The sequence below is a fragment of the Peromyscus californicus genome, unplaced genomic scaffold (genome assembly GCF_007827085.1).
Source record: "Peromyscus californicus insignis strain IS unplaced genomic scaffold, ASM782708v3 Scaffold_2__1_contigs__length_46816999, whole genome shotgun sequence".
Lineage (NCBI taxonomy): Eukaryota > Metazoa > Chordata > Mammalia > Rodentia > Cricetidae > Peromyscus > Peromyscus californicus.
Window position 1 is genome coordinate 13,240,631 of NW_026294540.1, and position 15,924 is coordinate 13,256,554.

At 47.4% G+C, this 15,924-nt stretch overlaps 1 protein-coding gene across 3 annotated transcripts in view; it reads right to left on the reverse strand.

Moving 5' to 3' along the window:
• Positions 1 to 1,652: 1,652 nt before the first annotated feature.
• The window catches only part of Anapc5 (anaphase promoting complex subunit 5), a 34,369-nt gene continuing 20,097 nt past the window's right edge, over positions 1,653 to 15,924 (reverse strand). For 2 of the 3 annotated variants that reach the window (XM_052755329.1, XM_052755331.1), the window contains 9 exons: positions 15,729 to 15,818; positions 14,117 to 14,298; positions 12,941 to 13,076; positions 10,890 to 10,964; positions 7,952 to 8,073; positions 6,380 to 6,487; positions 6,160 to 6,307; positions 2,445 to 2,607; positions 1,653 to 1,986 (listed from right to left, as the gene is read on the reverse strand). In XM_052755329.1, coding sequence (XP_052611289.1) covers positions 1,775 to 1,986; positions 2,445 to 2,607; positions 6,160 to 6,307; positions 6,380 to 6,487; positions 7,952 to 8,073; positions 10,890 to 10,964; positions 12,941 to 13,076; positions 14,117 to 14,298; positions 15,729 to 15,818 — 1,236 coding nt within the window. In that variant the 3' untranslated portion in view covers positions 1,653 to 1,774. The remainder of the gene's footprint in view (positions 1,987 to 2,444; positions 2,608 to 6,159; positions 6,308 to 6,379; positions 6,488 to 7,951; positions 8,074 to 10,889; positions 10,965 to 12,940; positions 13,077 to 14,116; positions 14,299 to 15,728; positions 15,819 to 15,924) is intronic. The other variant, XM_052755330.1, reaches the window with a different exon arrangement.

Consider the following 15,924-nt stretch of genomic DNA (forward strand, 5'->3'; position numbering starts at 1 on the left):
GCTTAACCGTAGGGTTGGCGTATGTAAATCGAGGTTTGAGGGTTTCTAGCTCCCCCCAAGTTTCAGACCCTCTCCCCTATAATCATTTTCTTCGGAATTCCTAGACTTATCATAATTTCTCATTTACATATAGAAAATCACACGCATGCAGAAGAGCAACAAAAACCAGAAAATAGTTTTGAAATACTCTGTTGGTCTTAATATCATAAAATAAATAAAAGATACCTTCTCCTGGTCAAGCAGTGGTGGCGCACACCTTTAATCTCAGCACTTGGGAGGCAGAGGCAGGTGGATCTCTGTGAGTTCCAGGACAGCCAGGGCTACACAGAGAGAAACACTTATGCTGAAAAACCAAAAAAAGGAAAAAGACACCGACCGTCTCCTTTTTAATCTCCGGGCAGAGGCTGCCCGGTACATGCTTGTCAACAACCATACACAAGAACTTGACAGAAAGCAAAGCTGTAGAAGCAAGCCCAAGGCTTATGAAAGCCCTGGGGGGGGGGGGGGGGGCTGGGCTACAGCTCGGTGGCAGAGCACTTGCCCAGCATGTGCCAGGCCCTAGGTTGGATCCTCAGCCCTGGAAAAAAACAACAAAAATCACAACCACAAGACCTTTTCATTAGGGGTGTGTGTATGACATGTGTCAGAACCGGTGGGGCATGTGCATGGCAGTCAGAGGACACCTATATAGAGTTGGTTTTCTCCTTCTCTGTTTTATATGGGTTTAGGGAATGGAACTCAGAATGTCCGATCTGTGTGGCAAGCTCCTTTACCCGATGGCACCTTTTTGCCAGCCCTGAACATTCTTTGTGGGCACACATGAATGAGGGCTCATGTGCCTGTGTACATACTTTAGGGAGGGGAGTCCGACTGAGGCTAGGCATCCTCCCTGTCACTCTCTATTTGACTGAGTCTCAGGTTCTCTCATTGGATAGCAGCTCACAACTCTACTATTCTCACCAGGCAGCTTGCTTGGCCAAGCCCCTCTGCCTCCTGAGTGCTGGGACAGCAGGCGGCAGCCATGCCTCCCCGACTCTTATGTGGGTCCTCAGACTTGCATCTCCCCAGCCCTAAGTGTTATTCATTAAGCGGTGCTGTTTACCGTGCAAGAAAAGCCACCAGGTACAACAAAAACCATGGTAAGAGTTTCCGGGAAGGGAACAGAAGGGGTGTTCATAGGCCTATGCAATGACCGTGCAGGAAGAGAGGGGAGGAATAGGTGGAGCTCGCTTTTATAGGTTCCCCCCACATATGCGCATATGGGCTTATGTAGCTACTCCACACATGCGCATACATTTCGTGGCATGCTGCATGCAGACTTTGTGATCACGCAGCACAGGGATTAGGCAGGACGTAAGGCCCTAGGATGACAAGGCATCTTGCCTGGCCACTGGACAGTGCATGTGAGGTCATAGAGCTGGGGGAGTGGCTAGGAATTCTAACACTTGGTTTTATGTTGTGAAACGGGGTTTCACTCTGCAGGACTGGCTGGCCTTGAACCCCTATTAGATTATGTAGATCCGCCTGCCTCTACCTCCCACGTGCTGGGACCAGGGCCTGGGCCACCAAGCCCCTATAAGCAGATTTCTTAAGAGAACACACATGGTTCTTACGAAGACACTGGTAATTCAACCCAGAAAAAACACCTTGGACAAACTGACCCCAACAGTTTATTGACAAGATAACATGTTACGACCACCATTTCAGTACAGGGAGGGACATGAACAAGTCAGGGTGTGACTGGTACTCTACACACCAGCCAGCGGGGGGTCTTCTAGAGATGGTTAATCAGGGGCACCCCATGGGAGGGCAGCTCCTGGTGCAGCTGCCGGAAGACCATGGCACACCGGTTCCTCTCCTGGGTCTTGCCGAGGGCATGGTAGAGTCTGGCCTGGAAGTAAGCAACGTCCCTGATCCGCTCTCTGCAGTCAACCTTGGCAAAGTAGTTCTTGGCTTCATTGAGATTCTCAATTGCGGCCTCCAGAGCTGGCAGTGGGATGGGGGGGGGGGGGGAATCAACATTTAACACTTCAGGTTTCAAAAGCTGCTATCCAGATTCAGCATACAGCAAATACTCATATTCTCCACTCGTTAAAATGTAGGGAAAAAAAAACCCACACTATGGAAAGCTTTGTCTCATTTTTTGTTTTAAAAATTAAAATTAAATATCAGAATGCCAGGGTTCGAGAGATGGTTCAGTGGTTAAGAGCACTGGCTGCTCTTCCAGAGGACCCGGGTTCAATTCCCAGCCCCCACATGGCAGCTCACTATCTGTAACTCCAGCTCCCGGGGATTCATGCACCAGGCAATCAGGTGGTGCATGCAGGAAAAATACCCATACACATAAAGTAAACAAATCACAAATTAGAACGCCAGGGCTGGAGAGAGGGCGGCAGCAGGCGAATCCACTGCCGCCCGAGCCTGGTGACCACCACAGTTCCTACCTTCTGCTTTCTTCACTGGGTCATAGGAAGCGGCTGAAGCCACCTGGCACTTGGACACTAAGAACATGGCACGGCCTTTATCCAGGATCGCCCCATCGGCCAGGATGGGCTCAATCGCCATGTGCAGAAGGGTTAAAGCCTGTTCTGGGATTCCAAGGATGAGCTGAAAAAGAAATAGCAGCCCATTGCACACACCCGTGCCCACTACCACCACAAGGGCTGGGTTCTTTTTTCTCCTGAATGGTTCTCTCTGGCTTATCTTCTCCACAACACAGGCTATCTCATCCTCAACAACACACTCCCAGAGAATACAAGCACACAACAGTATGATTTCGACGAGAGATCCAGCGGGAAGTGGTCATCCATAGTATGGAAAGCTTTGTCTTTTTTTTTTTTTTTTTAATTTTTTTTTTAAAGATTTATTTATTTATTATGTATACAGCATGTATGACTGTAGGCCAGAAGAGGGCATCAGATCTCACTACAGATGGTTGTGAGCCACCATGTGGGTGCTGGGAATTGAACTCAGGACCTCTGGAAGAGCAGTCAGTGCTCTTAACCTCTGAGCCATCTCTCCAGCCCCCGGAAAGCTTTGTCTTATTCCTTCTTTTTTGTCCTGTTTTGTTTGGGTTTGGGTTTGTTTTATTTATGAGGTCTTACTATTGTAGCCTAGGCTGGACTGCAACGCACTACGTAGCCTAGGCTGGCCTCACATGTGGGCAGTTCTCCAATCTGTCCCGCAAGTGGTGATTACAGACAGGCACCACCTAGCCCAGTCACAAAGACTTAGCAATCACCTAGAGCAGTCACAAAGACTTAGCAATGACAGGCGTGGCGGCAGAAGCCCGTGAGGACTCTTACGTCCTAATTGGACCCGCAGCACCAAGGAAGGAGAGGAGGACGATACAGTTATAGTAACCTAAGCACCACAGACAAGGACTCGGCCATGCATTCCTAGGCCCAGGACTAGAGATGCTAAGGCAGGAGTGCTACATGTTTGAGGCTAGCCTGGGCTACAGAGACTCTATCTTAAGAACAATGTACACTAGCCAGGTGATGGTGGTGCACACCTTTAATCCAGCACTCAGGAGGCGGAGGCAGAGGCAGGTGGATTTCTGGGAGTTTGAGGCCAGCCTGGTCTAAGGGTCCAAAGCTACAGAGAAACCCAGTATTGAAAAAAAAAATGTACAGGTAACGTGGCACTACTGATATAAAGATAAACATATGGTCAATTAAATACAACTCAGAGTCCAAGAATCAACCTCTACATCTAGCGTGGATTGCTTTTCTCAGAGGTGCTAACATTATTTAGTGGAAGAAAAAAGTTGGTGTCCCCGACCCCCCACTCACTCTGTGTAGTCCTGGTCAATTTTGTACACCACACATAAAAATTAACTCTAAATAATTCAAAGAGCTGGTCTGGAACAACGGCTGAATCCATAAAGTGCCTGCAGGCCAGCATGAGGACCTGAGTGTGACCCTTGAGCCCACCCTCAGTATCTGCGCCTGGCCCCAGCACCGAGGAGGCAAAGGCAGGGCTTGTGGGCTGCAGCCTACCTGAATCGGTGAGCTCCAGGCTCAGTGGGAGATAAGGCGGAGAACATTCCAAGATCTCTGGAACACACACAGGCACATGCGCATACACACACACACACACACACACACACACACACACACACACACACACGACACGTGTGCAGCCTCACTTATTACACACAAAGAAATTTCAAAGTATGGTGATATTTTATTTTGTGCTAAAATGTTATTTGTATGTTAATAAATAAAGTTGACCAGGGGTCAGAGCTATTAGCAAGCCATAGGAAAGCCGGGTGGTGGTGGCGTACGCTTATGATCCCAGCACTTGGTAGGCAGAGCTAGATAGATCTCTGTGTGTTCAGGGATACAGCCAGCATTGGAAACACATGCCTTTAATCTCAATACCAACCATAGAAGACCTGGAAGTCTATACAGACAGGCAGTGACGAGGCAGTCATGTGGTTGGGTTTACAACCAATCAGAAGGCAGAACCGAAAGTCTATATAAAGACTTTAACACAGGAAGTAGCTCTTTCGGAGAGGTAGGACCACCGCAGGAGGAAGGGTAAGGTTTTAGCTCTTAGCTCTGACCTCTTGGCTTTCTTCTTTGCATTGGTTCTATGTTTCTTATTTAATAAGACGGTTACATCTACATCAAAGCCCTAAACGTAAGTGCAAAAACTTTAATATTTGTGAAAAAATAAGGAAAAGTCTTTATGCCGTTAGAGTTAGCAACCATTTCTTAGACACAATACCAAAAGCATGAGGAAAAAAAAAAGTAAGCGGCTACATGAGATCCTATCTCAAAAAGAAAAAACTGCTAAAACTGAATCTATCAAAATTAAAAATTACAAGCAGTGGTGGCACATGCCTTTAATCCCAGCATTTGGGAGGCAGAGCCAGGCGGATCACTGTGAGTTCGAGGCCAGCCTGGGCTACAGAGTGAGATCCAAGACAGGCACAAAACTACAGAGAAATCCTGTCTCCAAACAAACAAACAAACAAACAAACAAATAAATAAATAAAATGGTACAAGCTTGTAATCTAGCACTCCAGAGGTGTGGATCAGTTTAAAGCTAGCCTCGGCTGCGTAGTTAGTATGAAGCCATCCTGGGCTACATAAGTCCCTGTTTCAAAACAAACAAACAACAAGAACTCTTATACAACAACATCAAAACCAGACAACTCGTTTGAAAAACAGGCAGTCACACCTGTAATCTTGGTACCATGGAACTGAAGCTGGAGGATAGCTCCAAGTTCGAGGCCAGCCTGGTTTATACGGTGAGTTCCCAGGCTAGCCTATGCTACACAGCAAGACTCTGTCTGAAAGTGGGGTAGAAGTAGTCAGGTTTTGTGACACAAAACACTCGCCAGGCAAAGACAAGCGAATCCCAAGTTTTAGGCTAGCCTGGGCTACATAGCAAGATCTTACATAGAAAAAAAAAAGAATAAAAATGAAAAATGATCAAAGAAGGCCTAAAGAGAAGGCTGAGTCCTTACGAGGTACCACTCTTACAAAGAACCTGAGTTCAGTTCCCAGAACCCACATGCGGCTGCTCACCACCCTGGGTCCAAGAGATCCAATGCCCTCTTCTGAACTCTGAGGGCACCTGCACTCATGTGCACAATAACCTCCCACCCACAAACAAATAATAATGCTCAATCACCAGCTACCACTTCACACACACACACACACACACACACACACACACACACACACACACACACACACACACACACTCTCTGTGTTTCTGTCTCTCTCCAGTAACAAAAAGCCCCTCAGGTGTGCTGGCTGCCTGTAATTTGAGCACTTGGGAAGCAGATGGTTCAATTGTTAAACTCCCTGCCTTGAAACCAGAGGACCACAGTTTGATTCCCAAGCAACCACATAAAAAGCTGGACACAGTGACATGTGCCTGTAATCCCAGTGACAGGAGGATCCCTAGGGCTCAGTAGTTAGCCAGCCTAGCTTACATGACAAGCACAGGACCCAGTAGAGACCCTATACAAAAAGAAAAAAAAAAAGAGAGAGAGAAATTCAAAATGAGGTGGACAGCTCCTAAGAAATGATATTCAAGGCTGACCTTGGTCCCCACAAGTACACACACATGCACTCCATACACATAAACATAACACACCCTCACCCCCCAGTCCCCCACAGGAAAAGCAGACTGGCTTACCTGGGCATAAGCCAAGTTGAGCACAGTTTCTGAGGCCAAGTACTGTAAGCGGTACTCTTTGGAAAGGGCCAGAGCCTCCAGGAGCACGGGCATGGCGATGGTCGGGGAGGAGGACCGCCAATACAGCTCTGCCACCGACAGGAGGACGCTGGCACAGAGAGGAGACGGGATGAGAAGGTGCACCGCCACACCCCCGGGAGACCCCCGAGAGACTGCTTACCTGATCACCATCTCTGTGTTCTTCAGTTTCTGACAGTACATCAACAACTTCTGGAGAAGTCTGTGTGCCTCCGTCATCTGGTTCTGAGCCTGCAGGACAACTGCCTTTCTAAAACCATCAAAACAACAGGCCAGTTACACAGACGTCTGCAGTTCTCAACGACGGCCACTCTGGGACCAAGGCTCCATGTCCTCAGCAAGACTGCTACCCTCTGGAGGGGAAACTGACTGAATTTTTGTTAAAAGAAAAGCAAGAAGAGGAGGAGGAGGTAGAAACCGAAAAGAGGAAGCAGCAGCTGCCACCACCGGGTGTGATCCCAGCTTTGGGCATCAGAGACAAGAGGATCAATTCAGAGACACCCTCAGCTACACACCAAATCGGAGGCCGGCCAGAGCTCCAGGAGACCTTGCCTCAGACAACCAATCCATGCATGGATGTGCACGTGCACAGAGAGAAGTCTACCTGGGCCAGCAAGAAAGCCCAACAGGCAAAGGGGCTTCCTCCAAGATGATGACCTGAGTTCAATCCCGGGGACCCACACAGTGGAAGAAAAGAACTAACTCCTGAAATCTGTTCTTCCATCTCCACATGTGCACTATGGCACACACGTGCTCACATAGGCATACACACACAAAATAAGCAAACAAAATATAATAAAAAATTTGTTAAAGTCTTGGGTTATAGCTATCAGAATCTCAGTTACTATCTCTAGGAGATATTTATTTTCTAAATTTTAATTATCTGTTTTTGTTGTTTGTGACAGGGTCCTGGCTATCTGGCTATCCTGAAATTCATTATATAGACCAGGTTGTTCTAGAACTCACAGGGATCCACCTGCCTCTGCCTCCCAGGCACTGGGATTTAAGGCATGTGCTACCACACTCAGCTATTAATTATCTATTTGCTTATTTCCTAAATAAAACAGAAAAAAAGCCTAGACTTTTCCAGCTAAAGCTGAAAGTAAATCAATGCACACACAAAAGTATAGTACACATAAAGCTATTAAAAATATCGGAGAGGAGGCTCAGCAGTTAAAAGCATTTGCTCCTCTTGCGGAAGAGCTGGACTCTGCTCCAGCACCCACATGGTGTCTTACAACCATCCCTAACCCCAGTTACAAAGGATCTCTGACCTCCACTGGCACTAGGCACTCACGTGATGCACATCCATACATTCAGGCAAAACACTCACACAGAAGAAACAGTTAACTAACTAACTTCACAAATTATTCTGGAGCCAGTGAGATGGCTGAGCAGGTAAGCACCAAGCCAGGTGACCTGAATGTGGATCCCAGAGCACATGCAAAAGCTGGACAGCAGCACTGGCGTCTGCAATTCTGGCGGAAAGAGGGGAGCAGGGGGATCTCCAGGAGCTCTCAGGCCAGCTGGCCCGGCATAAACAGACGTGAACAAGAGAGACCCTGCTTGAAACGAGGCAAAGGTGAGGGCCAGCGTCAGGGGCCGTCCTGACCGACACACGTGTACTGTGGCGCTTGCTCAGGTGCACACAACGCACACGGGAGAGTTTAAGCGAGTGCTTTGTTCTGTGGTGAGAGCTTCCCAGGTTTCTTACCTGTACACGCCTTCTATGCCATTGAGCGCTGTGATTCCTGTAACGAGTGAATCAGCCAAATGGAATTTGCCATCATTCATTGCTCTGTCAAACTGTATTTTCTGATCACACAGCATCCATAACTAATCAGAAAAAAGAAGGAAGGGCAAAAAGAAAAATATGCACGTTATTGTTCAATAGCAATATCAAAGGATATTGGTTTGCTTAGCAAACATTTTAATAATTCACGTAATTGTGTTTGAGATAATTTATTTATTTGCTTTTTTTTTCCCCCAGAGCTGAGGACCGAACCCAGGGCCTTGCGTTTGCTAGGCAAGTGCTTAACCACTGAGCTAAATTCCCAACCCCTATTTGTTTGTTTTTTATTTAAAGTTACAAGAAAGAAAAAACGCAAAGAGAAGCCCGTGTTTGTGGTGGCACACACTTGCAATCCAGCACTGGGTAAAGTAAGGCGTCCAAGGCCAGCCTGAACCGTGGAGATGCTGCCGTGAAGCACACACACACACACACACACACACACACACACACACACACACACACACACACGATCCGTGTCCACTTTATCAACTCACACTGTGCTTCACTTTGATGGTCTTAGGTTCTACTCAAGTTCTCAGCAAGTTCTATTTCCCTCCCGTTTTCCATACTGAGCACTTGATTTGTTGTCTGCCTTTCCCATTCACGCTTCCTGTACTTGCCTTAAACAATACACAGAATGGGGCTCTTTGGTTTCTAATTTTGAGACAGGGTCTCATGCATTGCAGGCTGGCCCCAAAATGTCCAAACAGTGCAGGATGACTATGAACTCTTAAAAGATTTAGTTTATGTGTGTGAGGGTTTTGCCTTTACACATATAAGTGCCCACTTGCGTACCTAGCACTCCTGGAGGCTGAAGAGGGCATCAAATCCTCAGGAACTGTAGTTGCAGAAGTTGTGACTGCCATTAGATGATGGGAACTAAACCCAGGTCTTTTACAGCATTGGCAAGTGTTCTTAACCTGAGGTTATCTTGCTAGAACCTGACTGTGAGTGTGTGTGTGTCTGAGTATATGTCTGAGTGAGTGCGTGCGTGCGTGTGTGTGTGTGTGTGCGCGCGCGAAAGAGAGTATGTGTGCGCGTGAAAGAGAGAGTGTGTGTGTGTGTGTGTGTGTGTGTTTGGTACTGGAGACTGAACCAGGGCCTTGAAGATGCCAAGCAAGGGTTCCATCACTGAGCTTACATCCCCAGCCCATGATTTTGAACTTCTCATTGTCCATCCTACCTCCAGCCCCTGAATCCTGGGATTATGGACTTCCACCATCACATCCAAGTTCTGTGGTGTGAGGGATAGAACTCAAGCTTTGTGCGTGCTGGGCAGGCACTCTACCCACTGAGCCACATCCCTAGCCTGAGTTTGGTTTGTTTTGTTTTTTCAGGTAGGGTCTCAGTATGTATCCCTGGATGGCATATAACTCATTACATAGACCAGGTTGGCTTCACACTCAGAGATCTGTCTGTCTCTGCTTCCCATTAAAAAATATGAGAAAATACATCCTGCTGTGGAATATTATTTGAAGATGTGTTACATTCATTTGTGCTGTGGAATATTTGTTTAATGATGCAAAGATATGTTGCATTTTTAAATAATTTTTTATGTGCAATGGTGTTTTACCTGCATGTATGTCTGTGAGGGTGTCAGATTTTGGAGTTACAGACAGTTGTGAGCTGCCATGTGGGTGGTGGGAATTGAACCCCGGGCCCTTTGGAAGAGCAGCCAGTGCTCTTAACCACTGAGCCATCTCTCCAGCCCAGTGAAGCTGTGTTACTTTGCCTGTCTAAAACATCTGATGGTCTAATGAAGATCTGAATGGCCAATAGCAAGGCAGAAGAGAGAACAGGTGGGGCTGGCAGGAAGAGAGAATAAATTGAAGAGGAAAAAGAAAAGAGGATGGAGGAGCAAGAAAAGAAGGAGGACTTCAGGGGCCACCCACCCACTCAGCTACACAGCAAGACATGGAGCAAGAATGAGTAAAAAGTAAAGAAAGGTGTATGGAAATAGAGAAAAATAAAAGCCCAGAGGCAGAAGACAGATGGGACAATTTAGTTAAAAAAAGCTGGCAAGAAACAAGCCAAGCTAAGGCTGGGAATTCGTAAGTAAGAATAAGCCTCCATGTATGAATTTATTTGGGAGCTGGGTGGCGGGCCTCCCAAAGTATAAAGAGTATAAAACAACTAACTACAACATCCACTCCCCACATGTTTTTACTTCTTATTCATTTATGGATCTGTGTGTGGATATCAGCATGTGGGTACTGCCTGCAGAGCATGGAAGGGACTCTCGGAGTCCCTAGAGCTGTGGTTATAGGTGACTGTGAGCTACCTGACATGGGCGTGGGAAACTAAACTCAGGTCCTGTGCAAGAAGAACAGTCCATGTTCTTAACCACTGAGGCATCTCTCCAGACCAATGTGCTGCACGTAAGATAAGTAACATCCTAAGCACACACATCCTTTCCACCCACTTTTCTGCAGTGCCAGGAAAGGAACTCAGACCCTATGGATGCCTGGCAGGTGCTCTACCACTAAACTACATATCTAGACCAACATCTTCCTTTGCAGCTCAATGTTTATCTGAGGGAAGACTCAAAAACGCCCCATTTTAGAGGGATGTAGCTCACATGGGAAAATGCTTGTCCAGGGTGCATAACGCTTGGGGTTTCATCCCAATCATAACACAGCCACTGTGAAAGCACATGTCTGCAATCCCAGCACTTGGAAGGGGCAGGCATAAGTATCAGAAGTTCAATGATATTCTCAGGCAGAGAGTTTGGAGATAGCTTGTGATTATCTTTTTACCATGTCTTTAAAAAAAACACACACACACACAAAAACCTACTTTACATCACAGTAAAAGCATTCTTTGCAGAAATAAATCCACTGGCACAACAAAGGCATGCTACCTGGGCGTGCTGGCTGTTGGGTGGGAACCGCTCCTTCAAGTGCTTTAATACTTCAGCAGCAGCGGCGAAACAACCCTAAAACAGAAAGGCATGAGTTGATTGACATACCAAAACTGAAGCTACACCTGCTCACACTCCCAGGAGACTCACGTGACCTACCTGATCTTCATTAGCCAGCCAGAAGACAATAGGCACAGAGAACTGAATGTCACAGTAAGGTATCTTTTTTTCTATACGTTCTAATGAATTTTATACTTTCTTTTAGATTTTTTTTATGCTAAAATGTGAACTTTAATTGTAAAAACTGTTTTCTGTAAATATAGTTATTATCAAACTCTGCACTCAACTTGGTTCAGATATATACAGACATGATTTACACAGATGTTATCTGTACCACAGAACAGAATGCATTCAAGAAATGGCTACACTTAGCCTCATTTTGAAGAAGACAAGGTCTCAGCTGGGTGGTGGTGGTACATGCCTTTGATCCCAACACTCAGGAGGCAAAGGCAGGCAGATCTTTGTGAGTTCCAGGCCAGCCTGGTCCACAAATTGAGTTCCAGGACAGTTAGAGCTGTTACACAGAGAAACACTGTCTTAAAAACAAAACAAAACAAAAAGACACAAACAAAAAGACAGGGTGGTCTCATTGTAATCTAGTCTGGCCTTGACCCCCCTCTCCCTCCTGTCTCTACCTCCCAGGTTCTGGGACTACAGGTGTGCACTACCATGCCTGCTTAAAAACTGTTTTGAATTAGACTGGCAAGCAAAGCTCTCTCTAGCAGGAAAAACAAAAACTTAAAATGGGACAAATTACAGCAGGCTGAGATTAAAGGTGTGCGCCACCATGCCCAGCCAGTTCTATTTCTTTTTTTTTTTTGGTTTTTCGAGACAGGGTTTCCCTGTGTAGCTTTGCGCCTTTCCTGGAACTCACTTGGTAGCCCAGGCTGGCCTTGAACTCACAGAGATCCGCCTGGCTCTGCCTCCCGAGTGCTGGGATTAAAGGTTTGTGCCACCACCGCCCGGCTCTGTTCTATTTCTCTTTTTTTTTTTTTTTTTTTTTTTTTTTGGTTTTTCAAGACAGGGTTTCTCTGTGTAGCTTTGCACCTTTCCTGGAACTCACTTGGTAGCCCAGGCTGGCCTCGAACTCACAGAGATCCGCCTGCCTCTGCCTCCCGAGTGCTGGGATTAAAGGCGCGCGCCACCACCGCCCGGCCTATTTCTTTTTTTTTTTTTTTTTTTTTTTTCGAGACAGGGTTTCTCTGTGTAGCTTTGTGCCTGTCCTGGAACTCACTTGGTAGCCCAGGCTGGCCTCGAACTCACAGAGATCCGCCTGGCTCTGCCTCCCGAGTGCTGGGATTAAAGGCGTGCGCCACCACCGCCCGGCCCTGCGCCACCACCGCCCGGCCCTATTTCTTAAATACAATAGCCACAACCTCTTGGTCCCTTCACTGATGTCAAAGTAACCTTCGTTTAAGCTGGGTGGTGGTGGCACAAGCCTTTAATCCCAGCACTTGGGAGGCAGAGCCAGGTGGATCTCTGTGAGTTCAAGGCCAGCCTGGTCTACAGAGCGAGATCCAGGACAGGCTCCAAAACTACACAGAGAAACCCTTTGTGTGTGTGTGGGGGGGGGGGAGGGGGGGAGATGCCCCTCATTTGACAAATTTGACACATTCCACATTTAGACCATCTCCACGGGGAATTTCATTCTTCGGCAACCTGTACCAACCAGACCCATCCAACACACAGCTTGTGCTTTTCTCAAGCACTAAAGGAAAGAAAGGCAAGAGCCTCCAGGGCCCTAGAAGCAAAACTGGTCAGTTCACCTGTGCTGCAGCTGATTTGAAATGTTCCTCCAAAGTCCACCAGGAGATGGGGCCACCCTTTTAATTAACATTTGGGGCACCCCCTGGAGGCCGGGCTGGGATCAGGAGGTGAGCAGACCTCTACTACCACATGCACCTGCTATGATGTACCGCACCTCCTTCCAAGCTGATTCTCTCAGGAATGCTGCCACAGCACCAGAGCACAAGCCACCACAATGGACCCACCTGCTCTGCGTGTAGCTCTGCAAGGTGGCAGAGAGCGACGGCAAAGGACTCCGTGTTGTTCTGCTGCACGCCCGCATTCACCGACTCCAGACTGTTCATGCTTAGCAACATCTGGGCCTGCTGCAGGGCCATGGTGCTGGGTGGGGAGAGGGGACAGGGTTCCCTTTAGGCAGCAGACCCAGGCTGCCCCTGAGCCATACCCTAGAGTTCTCCTCAGCGGAGACACAAGAAAGCGAACTCTTGCGGCTCTGGATGTGTGGGGCAACTCCTCCCCATGCCAGCTCTCCAGCTTTCGGGCCGAGGAGAGAGAAGTATCCTGGGTGTGCAGGCCCCAAGGAAACGCAGAGTAGGTCAGCACAAGTGGGAGCACTGAGCACCCAGACCCCCCGCCCCCTCCCCATCCACGATGTTCCCTGAGGTCACGGGATGGATGTTAATTAGGTTTCACGGGTAAATTCAGACCCGATGCCATCCTGGCACCGGCTGCTCTGGCAATGCAGGCAGTGGCCAGTGTCGGCAGCTGTTTCAGAGCACACCGTGCCAAAAAATTATCTGAAATACAAAAACAAGACTGGTAAAGCGGCACTTCCTTTCATTACTGAATTCCTAGAAATATCAGACTGTCTAGGGGACGAATGAGACCGAGACTGGGCTCCAGAGGAAAGTCTGGTTCAGAAGTTTGCTTCCAAACTACACGTGGCTGAGTGGAAAACAGAGTGGCTGGAGATATTCCGGAGGAAACACCTCGACAGAGAAGCAATCTTGTCTACACAAGCAGTTGTGGGGAGGGATGCTGGACTTGCACAAGGAGGCCATGCAGCATGCGAACAGGAAGGGGGGGGTCTCTGCTCCGAGTAAGGTGATCGAGGTTTGAGCCCCAGCTGGTCACTGGTCAATTACGCTCATGATCTTGAGATCAAATGTGCAGCAAACCAGATGAGGGATCACCCACCGGTTAGAGACAAGAGCAGCTGGAGGAGTAACCCGTGTGCATGGGGTAGACTCTGCCAAGTTCGTGCAGCCTACAAAACGTCTCCAGATGACGAAGCGTTCTCTAATCCCCTCCATGAACAACTTCCAAAGGGGACAGCCTTGCACAGGACCAGTTTGAGAGCTCCTGCTTATCTCTAAAGGCTCCACACTTCCGTGGCTCTGGCAGTCTGCCCGGAGACCTACCTGCGGCCGTACAGCCTCCAGATGGCCGTTTTCTGTGCAATGCTGATATCAATAAGCTCCGACAGGCTGTGTTTCCAGTGCAGGAGGTCGGAGTCCTTTAGGGCGTCCATCAGTTTGTTGGCCGTCTTCCCAGCAAAAGCTCTCTGTTGAACAAGGGACTGTATTCCCAGGGAGGCGAGGTACTAAGGGGACAGATATACCCACGACCCAAGATAGAGATTACATGACAGCATTTGTTTTGCTCTTCAGAAATGTGGTGGATTTCACATTTCAGCACATGCACAGTGATAGCTCTACTTAAAGGAGAGTACCTATGGCCTGACCTTAACCCTGACCCATGGAGGTGTGTTCCTGAAACTCTAGGGCTGAAAGAGAAGCAGAGGGTACACGGCAAAGAGCCAGGGCTTCGGCATTAGGTAACCTGGACTTAAGACACTGCCTCTGCTACTTACTGTTGACTTAGGGCCAGTCACTTAGCTTCTTAGCTAAGCCTCAGCTTCCTCATCTGTAAAATGGGCATCAAACCTATCATAAAGAATCGTGGTAAGGATTACAACGAGATAATAGAGCAAACAGTGCTGGGCACATTAGGTAACAGGAGATCAAAAAAAGGATGCCTGTCATGAGCAACAAGTTATCCTCTGAACTTCTGGAATAATCTTCAAGGGTAAAAAGCTGAACTAAAAAAGGCAGTTTAAATCTGTATCAAGAGTATATTAAGCTGTCTCTAAAGAGCCACTTCAATTCTGTCCATGTATGTTCCCTTTCCCGGAGAGACCCCACAGGTGATGCACAGATTAAACAGATGTGCATTAAACAGCTCTCAATCTCACGGTCTACGGTCACAGAGCGACCAGACGCCGAGACAGAACAATGTTCTTCCATCAGCAGTCTAGACCCCAAAGCCATCCCTAATTTCTATGCACAGACCCCGCCCTCTGCCTGTCACTGAGGCTCCAACGAAAACAGATCTTCCCAGCAGGCTCTGTTTAAAACAAGGATCAGCAAACATTCTGGCAAGGGTCAGAGCAGATTTCGGTTTCCAGGCCACATTTGGTCTCTGCTTACTTGTGGCTGGCTGTTCTCCTGCCCCATCCATCTAGACATGTAAACCTTTCTTAGCAAAGTTCATACACAGGCAGACGGGGCACCAGATTTGAAACATAGGCTGTAGTTTGCCAATCCCTGGTTTAAAATTAAGTCTTCCCAGGGCTGAGGATGTAGCTCAGCGGTAAAGCACCTGCCTAGCATGCATGTGTAAGGTTATGGGTTCTATCTCCAGCACTAAAAAAGAAGAAAAAAGGCTTTTTGATAATTTTTTTAAGTGAAAATGTACTAACTGTTGCTCAATAAACTAAAACTAAACAAAGCTCTCTTATCAAATCAGTAAGTGGAGCTCTCACAGATGTTATTAGGACAAAGGGAATAGAGAGAAACCTGCCCAAAAGAATTTAGTGGTGTGATTAATAATTCAAGTCGTAGGAAACAAGCAAGAAGGAAACCACATGTAGAGATACCCACTCTAAGTCTACGCTGGGTCACGACCAAGGTGGGTGGAAGAAGAGATTCAACACCACTTATTCTAACAATCTCACAGAAAGATGAGCCTTACCGGTAACCCAAAATGTACTGCTTTCTTCACAGAGTGCTCCAGCAGAACATAGCTATCGGCTCTCTTCTGCCCCAGCACATAAAGCCAGCTCTGGCAAGAGAGAACCATCAAAACGTGTCATAACAATGGCAAGGGCGGATGTTCCAGTGAAACATCAATGTGGACATAAGGAAGAATTTAAAGGGACAAAATAAAC